General features: G+C 42.3%; 1 protein-coding gene across 1 annotated transcript in view; it reads right to left on the reverse strand.

Moving 5' to 3' along the window:
* The window catches only part of pmfbp1 (polyamine modulated factor 1 binding protein 1), a gene marked incomplete at its 5' end in the record, with an annotated part of 175,765 nt that overhangs the window by 46,009 nt on the left and 113,008 nt on the right, over positions 1 to 16,748 (reverse strand). The window contains 7 exons of the mRNA XM_079838772.1: positions 2,443 to 2,689; positions 2,769 to 2,914; positions 2,985 to 3,081; positions 4,319 to 4,441; positions 11,054 to 11,284; positions 11,838 to 12,068; positions 12,145 to 12,345. Of these exons, the coding sequence (XP_079694898.1) occupies positions 2,443 to 2,689; positions 2,769 to 2,914; positions 2,985 to 3,081; positions 4,319 to 4,441; positions 11,054 to 11,284; positions 11,838 to 12,068; positions 12,145 to 12,345 (1,276 nt within the window). The remainder of the gene's footprint in view (positions 1 to 2,442; positions 2,690 to 2,768; positions 2,915 to 2,984; positions 3,082 to 4,318; positions 4,442 to 11,053; positions 11,285 to 11,837; positions 12,069 to 12,144; positions 12,346 to 16,748) is intronic.

Below are 16,748 nucleotides of genomic sequence, written 5' to 3' on the forward strand. Positions count from 1 at the left end.
GATTGCATTACACGCCAATGCTGAAACACACCACATTTGGCGGGTTGGTGGGTTTGACCTGTTGTGTGTGTGTACATATATTCCATTCAAAAGATACGATATATAATAGTACAGTATATACAAACACAGACAGCAAAACCTTCATTACACACTAAGTCTAAGTCATGATATAATGACTTTATTCCAATGTAGCCCATATAATATAATGTGCTAATCCCTTTCCAAGGTATACAATGGCCACATCTGCCCCGTTCATCTGGGATGAGGATACTGTTTCTAATGAGCATCATTCCCACAGTGGCGTGTGTTAAAATGTATATGTATCTGATGGCTGGAGGCTGTTTCATTTCAGACGGGACACTCAGACTGCTGGAGAACACAAACAGGTGCACACCCATACTCTGACAAACCCACGTGCACCATCACACAGATTTAAAAGCAATTGCTTTTCTCTTGCTAAATCAAGAGAAAATCATTTCCCTGATGAAATAACCAACTTGGACCATCATGCATTTTTATGGTTGCCAAGCAAGCACTTCGGAGCTTCTGTTTACAATATTTTACAATATTTGTTGTGCTCTTTGTATGTACATAGATTAATGTTCGCATCTGTTTGTCATATAAAGCGATCACGTCTCTTCCGAAGACTTGGATTAAAGCACTCGAGTCATATGGATTACTTTTACAATGCCATATGAACTTTTTTTAATGGAGGGACATAAATCTCTTAGGTTTCATTAAACATATCTTTATTTGTGTTTCGAAGATGAACAAAAGTCTTATAAGTTTGGAACGACATGAGAGTAAGTAAAGGATGACAGAATTTTCATTCTTGAGACTATTCCTTTAAACAGCATTTCATTTAAGAATTTAATTTAATTGGAAATCCGCAAATAAACAAGCTTTCTCAGTAAGAACTTCACTTTTCTGAGCTATTTTAGTAATGACTTTTAATCAACTGGTCCCACTAGTACTTAATATTCAACAATATTATTGATCTGGCTGTTATATGAGAACTGAACTGTGCTGAGCAGGGCGGTGACATAATGTCCTGCAGAACTGCTTTATAGATTAAATGAACTAATTTAATAATTGATGATCTTTCTAACGGAACTGAATCAACACTGAACTGACTACAGCTGAACAACAGCCGAAATGCATGTTATCACTGTAAAGCGTCTTTGCAACATCTGTATTGTATAAAGCGTTATATAAATAAGGTGACTTGTCTTGACTAGTAGTGTGACCACATGTGTAGTTCATGAGATAAACTATGGACATGATCCAGTAGCGTCGGGCAACTAGAAAGTGTCACTACAGTATATCAATCATTTTTTTTGTGAAATGTTTTGCATTAAGGATGTGCTACCTTTCTTAAAAATGATTGCCACTTGGTTTGATATTTGTTATCTAAAGAAATGACATTAATTTTAAGTGTGGCTTAGGTATCTAAATACTTAATGGGGCTGCTGTATTTGCAGTTTCAGGTAAGAATCTTGAAAAGTATTAATAATATATTTACAATTATTCACATCATGGTAATCCACCATATAAGCTCCACAGTCATAGGTGTAAATAGTGTGGGAGTTGGGGGGTGGTTTGTGGGTTTTGTCAGGACCCACCCCATCTGAAGGTTGCCCCCCTAGGGTTGATCAAAATATCATAAAAAAAACACATTGTGACTTGTAAATAATAATTATATATACTTAAAATAACTGTGTATGTAGTAAAACAATAGAAAACGCAAACGGGCGTTTTAAGTTTAGACAAATTTTGAGTCCCCCCTCTCTTGCCTCACAGTATTTTGGTCCAACACACACCTCACCTACACACACAAGACAAGTACGGAGGAAGAGACGTTCTTCAGTAGTTGTGGAACCCCAGGAAATAGCTGATAAGGCTATTTTATTCACTTGGATGAAGTGATTATTTTCTCTTTAATACATGCTGCGTTATTAATAAATTAGCTATGACAAAAAGATGATAATAACCAATGTATTTTTCCATGAGTCCGTTATGTTAGCGATTGTTGTTTTGGTAGCTTGTTGCAAATCACCCACTACAACTAACACGGCGATAAGCCTATGAGTGAACTGATATTTGGCTAATATTGAAGATCTACCGCTGTGTTGGGTTTTGCTCAATACAATGTGGAAGAAGAAAGATCATTTATTAATTGTATTACCACGTGGTGAACCTATGATAACTAACTATTGCTTTGCGTTGTTGCTATTGGCCAGAGAAAATGACGAGAAAAGAAAAACGGACATAAGATAATTTTTCATTGCACCAAAACGCCACACATATCCTTACAATTTTGGCTGTATTGTTTGTGTCCCCTTCAAAAATTGCCCTTGAGAAATGTTTTGTTTAGTGTTGTCGTCCCCCCAAGTGTTAGATGAAATGTACGCCCATGTCCACAGGTGTTGCACTCTATGTTACCCGTGTCTCTGCAGGTGGCGTGAGCCTCCTTCAGTTGTTCTTTGAGCTGAAGCAGCTGTGTTTTGAGTGAGGCACACTCTTTCTCCCTCTGCCTTTTCTCTTTTTTGGCTCTCTGCAGATCAGCTTCCAGCCCTCGAGCAGAGCTGGCCTGTCTCTCTGCCTCTGCCGCCCTGCTTCGGATCTTCTCCCGTGCCTGCAGAAGATCAGCCTCGGACTGTCTCAGTAGGGCGTCTCTCTTCTGGATAGCCTGAGAGAGAGCGGCTGTGAGAATCTGCCAAAGGCAAAGCGTTTCTGATCTGCACCTGTGAGTGTGTGTACTTGTTTACCTGGTCACACTGCCTTTGAGCTGCCTGTAGTTCTCCTTCCAGATTGGCTACCTTCTGCTCCAGAGTATCAACTTGTGCTCGTCTCCGGCCCTCATTTGCTGCATCCGCCTGGAGCTTCCTCACCTGCTCCTGCAGTCGCTGCACCTCTGCAGCACACACAGCTGATTGGAGTCAGCGGTAGATTCGAGTGAGAAAGTGAGCAGCGAGTTCACTCACCTGCCGGACTGCAATCTCGGTGCCGCGCCAACTCCAGCTGGCAGACCCGCAGCTCCTGGGCGCTCTGACCGCTGCGCTCCAGTGACTGGAACAGCGCCTAAGGACAAACACACACACACCTCCACTGACACGCAAAGTCGTCACATAGCTGTCAAACTTCTGTGACTGTGCCTTGGGGGAGTCGTGTTGATGCCCGGGGCGCTGGAGGGGCCAACCTAAGGCGGATAAGAATCCCTCCTCATCCCCCAAGCTGTCTCCATCCCTAAGGCTATCGCTACGCCCACTGCTTCCGCTCGCATCTTCGACTCCATTCCACTCCTCGTCTGGCCTTCGTTTAGCATCTCCACCTTGGCACATGCACATAAGCCTGCTGAGGTTGCGACACAAGGTTTGTCCCTGACAGGTGTCGCCTCCAATCCGGCAGCCTACGCTTTTGACACACGCTAACCATTCAATTAAATCTCTGGGATGCTCTGCGTGTCGGTGCCATCTCTTAATTACCCTGGCAACCAGGTTGTGTGTGAACGTCAACCTGACAGGTGAAGCGGCGTGTCACAACGGTACGGGTAACGCATACCATGCTCCCGTCTGCTGCATGCAAACGGGACAGGTTTTAGCAAGATCTGATTGCGAAACGAATAAAGTAGAGGCATAATCAGCAAACACGGGCAAGGTTGGGGGCCCTTCGTTTGCCACCATTAAAATAACGAGGTGTCACAAGGCGCTGGGACTCGCCACTCCAACGCAAACATGTGTCAAGACAAATCTATATTTCATGGCCACTTACAGATGTATAAATAGCCAAACGAGGTGCTGGAATCATCTATAAAACGCTGCTAAAAGGTTGCCAGAAGATGGCGGGCACTGTCAGCGGGACGAGAGGGTAATCAATCTGAGGACGGGGAGCGGGTGGGCAGTGGCGCGAGGAGGGCACTAAATCACGACGCCGTTTGCGTAGAGTGCGACGAACCGCTGACACTTCGGCTGACGTGCGAGCTCTCTGACAGCCTGATGGATCGCTCCACTACACTCCATTAAAGCTGGATGGCTGGCTGCCACGCTGACATAACAAACAATTAGTCACAAAGGTGCCCATGAACTTGCACGAAGCCTCTCCGGATCCAATCAAAGCCTCAGCTCATGACTGATAAATAGTCCCTGAGTTGCACAGTGTCAATGTATACAGTAACGTATGACACGCGGAGCAGGTGGGTCCATTTAAAGCCCATTTTTGTAACAGGCAGAGATTACAGTGATGGATCCATGCAGATGTGAGCGTAGCATGTGGCATTTTTCTCAACTACAAAGACAAACACTGATAGTGCTTCACTCACGTGCTCTAGTTCCTGAACGCGGGACAGCTGGGATTCGTAGTCTGAGTCGGAGTGAACGTGAGTGGCCCGGTAGATGGAAAAATCAGCCTGTGTCTTCACTAGCGTCTCTTCTTGCTCTTCGGCCTAGAAAACACACACGTACACAATCGGACGCTCACACTCGGCTCTCAGAAGTTCTTTAGATTCACAATCCTGCTGGAAATCCATATTACAGCAACAGGCCGTTCACACATTCAAATGTGGGTGGTGATAAACACGAGAATTGTCTTTTTGTAACTATGGGTAAAGCATGGTGCTAGAATCACCATGGTCATTCCTAGAGAACACATACACTAAAAAAGTGTATCATTAATAACCCCAAAGGCCACTTGCGCCCAATTACATGCCTTTTGGTTACGACTACTGAATATTAATTAGGTGACAAATTATCGAATTAATTATTAATTAATTAATATTCATGAGCCATGATCATGTGGTATATTCCGTGTTATAAAATAGAGAAGTAAGCAGTAATCTGGACAGAAAGACTGGTTAGTCATTATTCTGAACTTTAAAAAAGCATATAAAAACATAAGCAGTTCATTCTCAATCTGGTCTTGATCTTCTTCAGTCAGAGTAAGGTCTGATAACAGGACCTAATGTCTGTTAATTTCTTCCTTCTGAGAAAGATAAATCAGTCCAGCACAGTGCAGTCAGAACTGAAGACTGAATATAAAACAGTTCCAAATGGGCTCAGGCTTAATGAACATAATATTTCATTATGTCACACTGCCTGTTGCTGTTGTACTGAGAATGCGTGAGCTAGGAAAAAGCAAGGAAGGTTATACAGAACATATCATACTCACAATTCAAAGTGCCTTATGCCTGCTACCGATTTCAGCAATCATTACAAGATCATTACAAATCACACTGCACGACATGATTGTATAATGATGACACCTTTTGAATCGTAGGCTACGACGCAAGTTAGTATAGAAGAATAAAATTCCATCAGCATGGGCTAGTGGTGCAACAAATAGAGCAAGATGAATCGCACTTAGGAAATTATGTGTGCTAAAAAAAAAAGAGGAGGAAGAATATGGACGCGGTCATGCCTAGGGAAAAGAGGCCAACTTGGCATCCCAATTTTGCAAATGGAGCTTGAGGTAATAGTTTTAAGCTTTAGTGCCATGACGCATTGATCAAATCGGCATTTCATGTTGCACTTTTATTGGCTTGTCAGCAGACGTAGGTCATAGGAGCAAACACACACTGAGATGAGATCATGCTAAATTTCTGACAATGTATCGCAGGTTACCTTTGGTCGCAAGACCGTGACAATGGCCGTCTTTGAACCTCTCCCACTGTACGACATAACACCACAGTGTAGGAGCCACGACCACAGAAATCGTGATTGGTCATCTTTTGTCTGGGACAGCCCAAAATCGTACAAAGTGTACCGGGAATTACCATTTTATAATTCTAAAGCAACATGTGCATCTGCAGAAAATACAAAGTAATACCGGTTTGATATAACATGAGGGTGAGTAAATGACAGAATTTGCATGTTTGGGTGAACTAACCCTAATGTTAGTAGTACAACGTTTAATCCCATAATACTTTATACCAGTGGTCGCCAACCCGTCGATCGCGATCTTCATCACTGTCCCGGTAGCTCCCGATAAATAACCAAAAATAAGTAACATCATGTAACAAGTAGAATTAGGTACTGCTCCTTTAAGGCCGAATGCACGCACGCACTCACTCACTTGCTGATGATTGGGCAAGCTGTGAACAGTGCATGTATGCATGTAATATTTCTGTTGCTCTTTGCACTGTTTATTTTCTGTTCAGTAACGCGGTTGTTAGTGGAGTGTCTTGCAAATTAATAAACCCCTGTGAAATATCAGATACGTGAGTTTTGCATACACTTGGCTACAACCATTCAGGCCAGCTATCCGGCCTTGCTGTGTAAAGCGTTACAAACACATTATCAAGGCTCGAAATCACTCCATATGCTCCCAAAATGTACTCTCTGCAACCTCAAAATTCGCACAGCACAAATCGACCGATGTTATAGTTAGATATGACAGCGCTACTGCAGCACGCATCGCCGCAGACGACTATCTCTTCATAAACTGCCGCGAATGAAAGTAAAAGTTGCAGACGCTCAATACACAATCATCGTTATTTAAAGTAAAGAAACTAAATGATCAGTGCTTATGCTACTGTCTCTCCTATTACGGTCTTTGATTTTGAAATTAGCTGTTGATCAATAAAATGCAGCTCATATTTGTTGATTTCGGTGACGTGAACTCCAATAAAAATGCTAGATCTAAAAATAGATATCCGATCTGTAAAAACACACGCAGTGGACCAGGTATAAATAGGCCCAGCAAGATAACTGTTCGGGATGCTTGAAATATAGGAAGAAAAATATAAATATTGAATTGGGGAGGGGGGTTACATGAATGCATCTCTGAACGAAACTCACTGTCTTCAGAATAGTTTCGATGGCATTTTTACAGCGGTACCCAAAGAAACGCTTCTTTCCCATAAGCACCATCAACTGTCAGAGTGAATTAGCATTTTTATTCAGTCCATCTGTTTTTGTTTTGTGCAGGTTTGTCTTATGTAACAATTTCACAAACCTAAAGTCAGACCATTCTGTATTTGCTCTAAGTCTTGCAATTATGCAATTTAAATAAAAAACAACTGCTTAAAATGCAGTGGTTGCCTCACATTTCAAATGGCAATTTTTTTTAGGCCAGTTTGGTCTGTTATAGAGCAAATAAACAACAAATAAATTTGCTTAAACAAAGAAAAAAAAACGACAGATGGTGTCGGAAACTGAATCGCCCATGAAAAATCTATAGGTAGATCTTGCCTTTCATCAAGGCTGAGGTCAGGGATCTTTGGCTTGAAAAGGTTGGTGACCACTGCTTTATAAAATACATTGCTTTTAACTAAGCAGCTATACAGTATTAAACATGACAAAAACAGTGTCAGTGTTGGTTTCAATTACAACTTCAGTTTCTACTATAAAGAAGCTCTCCAGTGTGTTCACGTTTTTCGCATCTGACTTCGATGGACTAAACAGAAGAAATGAGCCAAAGAAGATTTCCAAATAAAAGAAGGCAAAGTCACTGAGCACACCAACCTATTACGTAATCGTCACTGACCAATGGTAATTCAATGGTGTTGACCAGCATGAGGTAACTTTTTTTGGAAAGTTCACGCCTGGTTAGCCGTTTCGTACTCCTGAAACAAACTTTGTTTTGGCCTGATTTTGGTGGAACGACATCCCACCAGTTCTTCGATTTCGTCGAGGACTTAAGAGTATATTATTGCCGACAGCTCCCACTGAGGATGAAAACAGAGTGAGGCGATTGACTGATGTAATGTTTTACATCACAATCAGAGATAAAGGGAAACTTCCCTTCTCACTCTGTTGAAGGTTATGTGCTGTAATGCTGGGGCGCAGACAGCCCTGTGGGAGTGGGAACAATTAAGGGAAGCTTACACGTACGGAAAGGAGACATGAGTGAACGGCTGAAGGACGTGTGTGTTCTGAGGTCCTGACTGAAAACAGTTGGATCAATATAGCGTGCATGAGTGTGATGTTTAGGGATTGCTAATGGGACGCTGAGCATCATAGACATCTGAGAGGAGAAGCTGGAAGTGCTAGAGGAGAAAAAAGCACAGGAAGGAGAGGGAAGGTAGGGCAGGAAAGTCCTCACACCTAGTGTGCACTGTATCCGACAGAGGTGACTGCACCGCTGGGCTGTAGACAAGACCTGTCCCTCAACCGCTGAGAGCAATACCCATTATTTCGACTAGACACCACAGACCCAGCAGGCTTTTCCACTTTACGCCACCCAGCCGCCCCCTCCCGGTGAATGTACACGCAAATCAAAACAACTTCAGGTCCATTTAAACACCAGTCGCGCTGTCTGAAAGGGCCACATATACGCAATCTTTATCCAACAACTACAAATCAATAACAACTTCAACTCCCAGAATTCCTCAAGAGAGCCTATCACAGCTCTCTAGCCGACACTGTGGGAAATGAAACACCTGAAAATGCTCTCTTCCGCACATAGCATGAAGCGTGAGGGTTCTGACCTGGATCGATACAATCCAGTCAGAACACTCACACGTATCTGAAGCTCAGATTGGCTTTTGCACCCGTCGAGTGGCGTAGATTCTCTTCCCCATTGTGTTCACACCTCGAGCTGCACTAACAAGCCACTTTCCACCTGTACGTGTGGTAACTAGGTTTTATTTGGCTTGATATGCAATCTAAACCCAACAGAATTCAACTCTAGGGAGGAGATGAGTGTGTTAAGTCTGTTGCATTATGGGGCATTCACAGTGCAAATCCTGCAGCATCTCTCTGGGACCCACGAGATGTGAAAATACGGCGATTTAACCAAAGTAGGACACGTTTCTTGGATCAACATTTCTTGAGCAACATTCCTGGGCCAATGACATGAAGTTTTGTTTGGATTTGTTTTTTTGGGGGAGGGGGGTTGTACACATGCATCCAATAAAAAAAACTAAATAATAAAAAAAAACACTTTCACTTTATCATAATATACAGTACAGCATCACCGCTTTTCTCAAAGAGTCTGAAATGGTTCAATAAAGGATTCGGTCTCTCTAAACCCCTTTATCCCGAAAGCCTACACTGCTCTGATTGGTTTGTTGTGATTTGTCTACCCAATGTCGGAAACAAAACGTCCATTGGCATATCTGATTTTTAACTCTCTAGGCTTCCTCAGCGCTTGATACACATTGATACGAATGGTAATGATTGCATCAGTAATGATGGCATATCCATTCCAGCACGATACCTCATCCTTTGGCAGTGCATGCAACATGGATTTGCTTTTGCAGCTCAGAAAACAGTGCCTTCTCGACATGTCGACAACATAAACCAAACACTTCCAGGCCTCAGCTAGAGCTACAGTGTTTGATGGCGGGTCAAAGAAGATGTTGTTTACGGGCAGCCAATGAAGACCATAGGCTGGCATTATGCAAATGTGAGGAAGATGTCAGGAAGTGACACTGAAATTGCTGACGACTCGTTTCGGCAGTTCAGCATTGATTCTTTCATTTAGGAAACAATGGACCTGTCCAAATACCCACACTTGCGGTCTTGGCCACTTGAGAGCGTGTGCATGGGACAGGAAGTACGTGCGACTAAGACTGTCCCATGTCTTAAAAATGCCAAAGCGCAGTGCCCTGAACGCACACTAAACCCACACTATCTTGAATGCCACGTTGAATGTGTACATTTTGTTCAGAAGATGTTGAGGAAAACATTCCACTGCAAGTTAAGTGAATTAGATATTACATATAATTTGGTAGTAAAACATGAGGGGCTCTATCATACACCTGGTGCAATGCGATGCCAGGCGTGAAGCAAGTGTTTTTAGCTTGTTTCAGCCTGACGCAGTTATAATTTTCATGTCCAGCGCAATGTTGTTTAAATAGCAAATGCACTCGCGCCCATCTGTGTGCCCATGGGCGTGCTAGTCTGAAAACCAGGTGGGTTCAGGCGCACTGTTGGCACGTTGCTATTTTAAGGCAACTGAAAACGACTGTGCCATTGACCATCAAAAACCTGGTCTAAAGTCAATAGTGTTATTTAAAGGGTGCGTTAGTAATTTGTGCCTATAGGTGGGTGCACAACATGCATACACTCTGCTTATTACACACACAGTGACACACAGAAGGACACAAACATTTTTAAAAATAAAAGGAATCCTTTCCGGAGAAGCGTTCAGTCTTTCCGCTCGCAAATTCTGCTATGTAAATATCGAATCCGCCATTGTGCAAGCGCAACTGGGAGATGAGGCTCTGATTGGTTTATTGCACGTTACACCCAAAACACACCCATGACTCATTAAGAGACTAGGCACAACCCTTTTGGACCATGCGCCTGGCGCACCAACCACTTTTTCCGTTGTTAAACTAGCAAAAGTCGATTCGGACACTAAGTGTACTTGTGCCATGTGCTTTAGAACATGCGCTTAGATTGTTAAAATAGGGCCCAAAGTGTACCACATTTTATTGGTGCAAAGACGAGTAGGTTATGTGATATTTTGTACAACACTTGCAACTGCTTTTTATCACTTAATTAGAAGCAACACACATTTGAAATAGTGTCTTCTATTACATTGTGACTACTGAACAGACATTTAGATGAAAAAAAAAGTATTGAAAATCAACACTAACCCAGCATTAACTTCTTGAGCAATTTGAGCTACAGTAGCTCGTCTGTTTGATCGGACCACATGGGCCTGCCTTCGCTACACACGTGCATCAATGAGCCTTGGCCGCCCATGACCCTGTCGCTGGTTCACCACTGTTCCTTCCTTGGAGCACTTTTGATAGACACTGACCACTGCAGACCGGGAACACCCCACAAGAGCTACAGTTTCGGAGTTGCTCTGACCCAGTCGTCTAGCCATCACAATTTGGCCCTTGTCAAACTCACTCAAATCTTTATGCTTGCCCATTTTTCACATCAACATTGAGGACAAAATGTTCACTTGCCAACCAGACATATTCCTTTCATTCTCTTTGATATTAGTGGTTCTTAATGGTTAGGATTAGAGGTAGGGTTAGGACTACATTGTTTGACAGGAATGACCAAGTTGTTTGATCCTACTTGGAAAAATCACGGTCCTTGCGAAGAGACAAACTTCTCAGCTATGTGTTAGTTAACTGTGTTTCTAGCTGGGCTACCTGGCAACGAAGGCTGGCAGCGGCGTCTCTGAGAGTGCTGATGAGCAGCTCACACTCTTGTGCGTGATTACGGTTGTGCTCCAGCTCTTCCAGTGTATCTCGGAGCTGCTGGCTCAGTGCGGCAAGGGCATCGTCTCCACTCTCCAGCTGGGTGCACTGTACCTGCAGATCCCCCTGCAGAGCTACAACCTGAGCTCTCAGACGGAGGACCTGCTCTTCCCTCTGTGCCACCTGAGGAGACCAAATCAGTCAGCCACACGCAGACAAAGGCATATCAGTAACAGTATCACCACTGATGTCTGCTCTCAGTAATTCAATATACAGACTCTACAGACTTCAGAGTAGCACAAAAATGTTGCAGAAAGATCTTTATAAATCAAGTGCGTGAGCGTGATTTTTTGTTGAGAAATATGAAACCTGTATTCATAGTAATGCTGATATTTGCAAGTACAGTACAGTGAGACTGACGAGATCATTTTATGTTTTTCTTTGTGCAGTTATGTACTACCATTTAAAGGTGGCATCTAGTGGTGAGGTTATGAATTGCATCACCCAACGCTCACCCCTCCCATAATATGAGCAATTATTACCATTTCAAATAACTGTTAACAAAAGAAGATATTTTAGGAAAAAAATACTATGAAAGTCAATGTCTACCGTCAACTGTTTGGTTACCAACAGTCTTCAAAATATCTTCTTTTGTGTTCAACAGAAGAAAGAAACTTTTGGAACAACATGAGGGTGAGTAAATAATGTTAACATTGTGATTTGTGGGTGTACCAACCTGATTGTGGGCCTCTTTCAGGTCCTCCTCTCGGCTATGCAGTGCGTTCTCTAGTTGGGCGATCTTGCTGAGGCAGGCCTGGTACTTGTGTTTGCAGAGCTCGAGGGATTCACTTAGAGGTTGTAGTCGGGCCTCTGCATCTGTGGCCAGTTTCTCAGCCTCCAGTAGACCTGCCTTCAGCTGTATCAACTCTGCATCCTGACTGCGGAGAGCTGCTTCCCTGCAGGAGGCCTGAAACACAGGAACACTTATATTTAGAAACAGAAGTTGTGATATAGTGAAACTGAAGTCAGAGGCGCTGTCTCACCTCGTCCATCGTGTCTCTCTGCTCTCGGTCTAGACTCTCCAGGTTATCTCTGTGCAGCTGCAGGCGACTTTGTGTGCTTTGCAGCTCTCTCTTAAGGTCTTGCACCTCCTTCACCCGGCTCTCCTTCTGCTCCTGGGCCTCCTGCTGCCACCGCTGCATCTCCTCACGCAGATCCCACAGCTCTTTATTTTGGTCTTCACACTGACACAGCAAAAAAAAACAACAACTTAGTTTCTATCACTTTTCTTGTCTGTGTTTGTGGCGTCCCGGACCAGAGTGTGGAATCGGAACGGAATAGTGATGCACTGAAATAAAAATTCTGATGCCAAAAAGTTAATGCCAATATTAAAGTTCTGTATGATTATGTCTAAACAACAGAACACTAAAAACGAATAAAACACTAAAAACAAAAAATAGTCATTTAAATGTAAATTTAGGCATCAGAACATCATAATGTACAGTATGAAAAATGGACATTCATTTTGTGAAACCGTACAATAGAGACACAGCTAAGCAAGTGATCCAACGCCTTGTTTATGTTTACATGTTAAATGTGTGGGACGAAATGATAGTTTCGAGAGGTTTATCGATACTATTAAACTATTATACTATTTTAAATTTATATTACATATAGTATTTTGTGTATTTGTTCTAAACGCTGTTGTCTTCTATGCCCAGACTTGAATTTTGTTTGATACATTCAAGAAGCGTGTTTTCTTTGAGTAGGTAAAATGAAAGGTTCAGTTCATATAACTGACTGACAAAATTGTATACATGAGGATGCAGTGCAGCGTCAATGCATTGTGATGCAACGTGATATCGAATTGAACCGAATCAATGGCATGATAATCGTAATCGAACCAAACCGAGAGACCAGTGTAGGTTCACACCCTTACCTGGAAGGTCACTACGTGCCCTTTTGCAACGTTTTTTCGGGGCTGAATGCAGCCCTGGTCTTGGGCCATAAACCGTTATCCCCTAACACAGGGGTGTCCAATCACTGCCCTGCAAAGCTTAGCTCCAACCCCAATTAAACACACCTGAACCAGCTAATCAAGGTCTTATTAGGGATACTAGAAACTTCTAGGCAGGTGTGTTGAGGCAAGCTGGAGCTAAAATCTGCAGGACAGTGGCCTTCCAGGACCGAGTTTGGACAACCCTGCCCTAACAGGTCAGTGACAAAGACATTGGTCAATAAAGTGAGACAAAATACATATAGTATATTTGTGTTATTTAACAGATTTGCATAATATTCTTGCACTTATTCACTGTTTTATTTAGTTTGAGGAATACTGAATCTGTTTTACTGCAAGTGAGATGAGTAAAAGCCTGCTCGCATTAGTCTAGAACTGCAATAAGCATCATGTTTAGACAGCGCACACAACGCCTCTGCACAGAACTGTTGTATAAAAGCAACATCACACTCACAACAATTACCTGTTCTTATATTCAGTACAACAGCACTCTTGTATGTGATATTCCTCTATTAGTATTAGTACACCTCAAATACAGCTCATTGAATATAATTTAGAGTCGGAACATCCTATTATAACTCTATATTTACAGACTCACTTCTACAGTCACACGCTGGCATATATAATGAATGCTAGAGATTCTCAGACAGAAATCACCGAAGCCTGTTTGCTCCCTGAAGCGTGTCTGCGGTGGCTCACTGATAGCAGCTCTACATTAGATTATTAGACTCCAGAGAGAGCCGATCCCAGATTGGATAATATTATTTTTTCCCCTGGCTGATGATGCATTACAAAAATAAGGAGCACTGTAACAGATGTCTCGCAGGGTGAAAATAATAAATCACACGGACTACCGTGCGCACACACATGCGGTATATTAGTTTTGTGAGTTAACTTGCGTGATTTATTAGGTTGGTGAAGGCCCTGGATGGAGTCTCCTCAGTGCACTGAACTTCCCTTCGCAAGCATCATTAAGACTGCAGCGCTAATTGTGTTGTTTTAAACGAGTGGAACCTGATAATGACTCCATTAGTGATTCACCTACGCTTCTGTTTCCTTGGAGTCGAGCCGGGAGGAGGCGCATGGACATGCACATGGGAAAACGGCTGACAGATGAATGGGATAAATGAAGCAAGAAAGCAGAGGGAAGGAGAGAATATGAATGTTTCTTAAGTTGATGAAAGCTAGAAAAAGGTGGTAAAGTGAAGGAAGGGCTTGACAACCACAAGAAATATTTGGACGATTGATCCTTTGAGGATGCCTGATTGGCCAACTAAATTGATTTACACCACAGAAAAGGTGCATTGACACAGAAGTTTTAAATGAGGCACAAATGTGGCATATAAACAGGAAAAAAGCATGGTTAAATGCTGATTCTCAGTTATTAGGGGCCAAGCACCAAAGGTGCGTTCTTCTTCTTATTATTATTCTGCTCTGGAAGTCTATGGCAGCCCATAGTACCGCTTACAGGAAAGTTATGAAATTTGGTACACAGAAAGAAGACAGTCTGAACTTTAACCACAGCAATTTTGGAGTCTCTGTCCCCTATATTATCATGGTCTAAAGTGCACGGTGTCCGAATCCACTTTTGCTAGTTTAACGACGGGAAAAACGGTTGGCGCACCAGGCGCATGGTCAAAAAAGGGTTGCACCCTGTCTCTTAATGAGTAATGGGTGTGTTTTGGGCATAAAGTACAATTAACCAATCAGAGTCTCATCTCCCATTCCCTTTAAAAGCCAGTTGTGCTTGCATCATGGCGGATTTGCTATTTATATGGTGGAATATAGACACCCTCAACCTGACAAGTCAGTTTAAATATGTGTGTATTGCCACGATTGGTTAAATAAGTAGCCAATTTAATTCGCCATTACTGCAAATAGGTCATTCTGATACATGCAATGACTATCCATTATGACATGTAGGCATTTTTATCTTTATGTACACAATAATAATCTTTTACATTGTAATCCTTTTATTTGTAATATTTAAAAATGTTTGTGTGCTGCTGCGCGTCCCTGAGTGTGTAATAAGCAGAGTGTACATGTGTTGTGTACCCACCTATAGGCGCATTTTACTAACGTGCCTTTGAAATAACACAAAAAATACTGCGCTATTGACTTTAGACCAGGTTTTTGTTGGTCAATGGCGCAGTCGTTTTCAGTTGCCTCAAAATAGCAATGCACCAACACAGCCTGAACACACATCGTTTTCAGACCAGCAAGCACATGGGCGCACAAATGGGAGAAAATGCATTTGCTATTTAAACAACGTGGCGCTGGACGTGAAAATGATAACTGCGTTGGGATGAAACTAGCAAAAAACACTTGCGTCGCGCCTAACTCAATTGCTTTAGCGCCACCAACTGTCCAAAATTGCACTCTTGTTTATGCTAATAACATTTGAACTATAAGGGTCAGAAACAAAATCAAGACGTCCACCAATGAGGTAATTTTCCTTTATTAATATTCCATTTTAATTGACTATTAAATTGTTTAATTAAGGTTTATACATGCTAGTTTCCAGACAGAGTTCAAGATAAATCTTTTCATTACTACTGGAGCTGCCAGTTTCAAATAATTATTAAAAAGCAAGCAGAAACTATGCAAAATCTGCAGCTCCTCCGGCGCTCTCAGTGTCCGAATTTACATACAGCGTTTTGGCGCTGTGCAACCTAGTGGTCAGGAGATATGAAAAATGGCTCTTTTTGCTTATGACTTCTACACGGTTCGGCCAAAATAAAAAAAAATAAAAATATTAAAGGTTAATCTAACATGAGACAATGGAACTATACCAAAATGTCCATTAATTTGCATTTAATGAAATCTAGAAGGTCAGTCTTAACCAGTCAGCCTTACAAGGTCATGTAATATTAAATAAATTATTTATTAATGAGTTAATTAACAGACTAGCAATTTATTATATTAAGAGGTTCTTTGGCGTAGGCCCCGTCCGTAGTTCACTTCTAGAGGGTAACGGACTCTGCATTTCCTGTCTGAAGATGAAGGCAGGGGCGCAGCCGACCCCCTGGGAGGTATGGGTAGGGACCATCCTGGTGGTGCGGAGGATGGAGGTGAATGTTAGCGTTAGCAAGTACCGATCTTTTATACTCCAAGTATTAGACCATGATTGGTTAGATCTGAAGGTAATAAATTATGCAACATTTGAGTCTTCCTGGCAGAACTTACTCTAGAGCTTTCATTTACAGTATATCAGCAGCCGAATAAAATGTTTTATTTTACATGGAGTGGACATGACCAGCTATCTAACCCCAAATCACTTTATCTCTGTAACCCCTCTTTTTTGACACGTTCTCTCGCAGAATAAATGAATCATGGTTAAGAATAGAGCATTTCGACAACAATGGCATTATTAACTAAAAGCTTTTGCGTGACACTTCATCCACACCTCTAGGTGTCAGTATCAGTCCAAGGGCAACATAAACAAAAAACTACTGAGTACATCTTGTCAAGTCCTTGGAGGGAGTTGACAGAAGTGTGTTGCGTGACGGCATTACAACATAAATCAGCGCTAAGCTCAGTGTCATTTTCTAAGTCCCCATTTCAGTCGCAAACTCATCACACAGACAACAGCCCATGGCTATTTCAGATGAGACTCAGACAGACAGACAG

The sequence above is a fragment of the Gobio gobio genome, assembly GCF_949357685.1.
Source record: "Gobio gobio genome assembly, chromosome: 2".
Lineage (NCBI taxonomy): Eukaryota > Metazoa > Chordata > Actinopteri > Cypriniformes > Gobionidae > Gobio > Gobio gobio.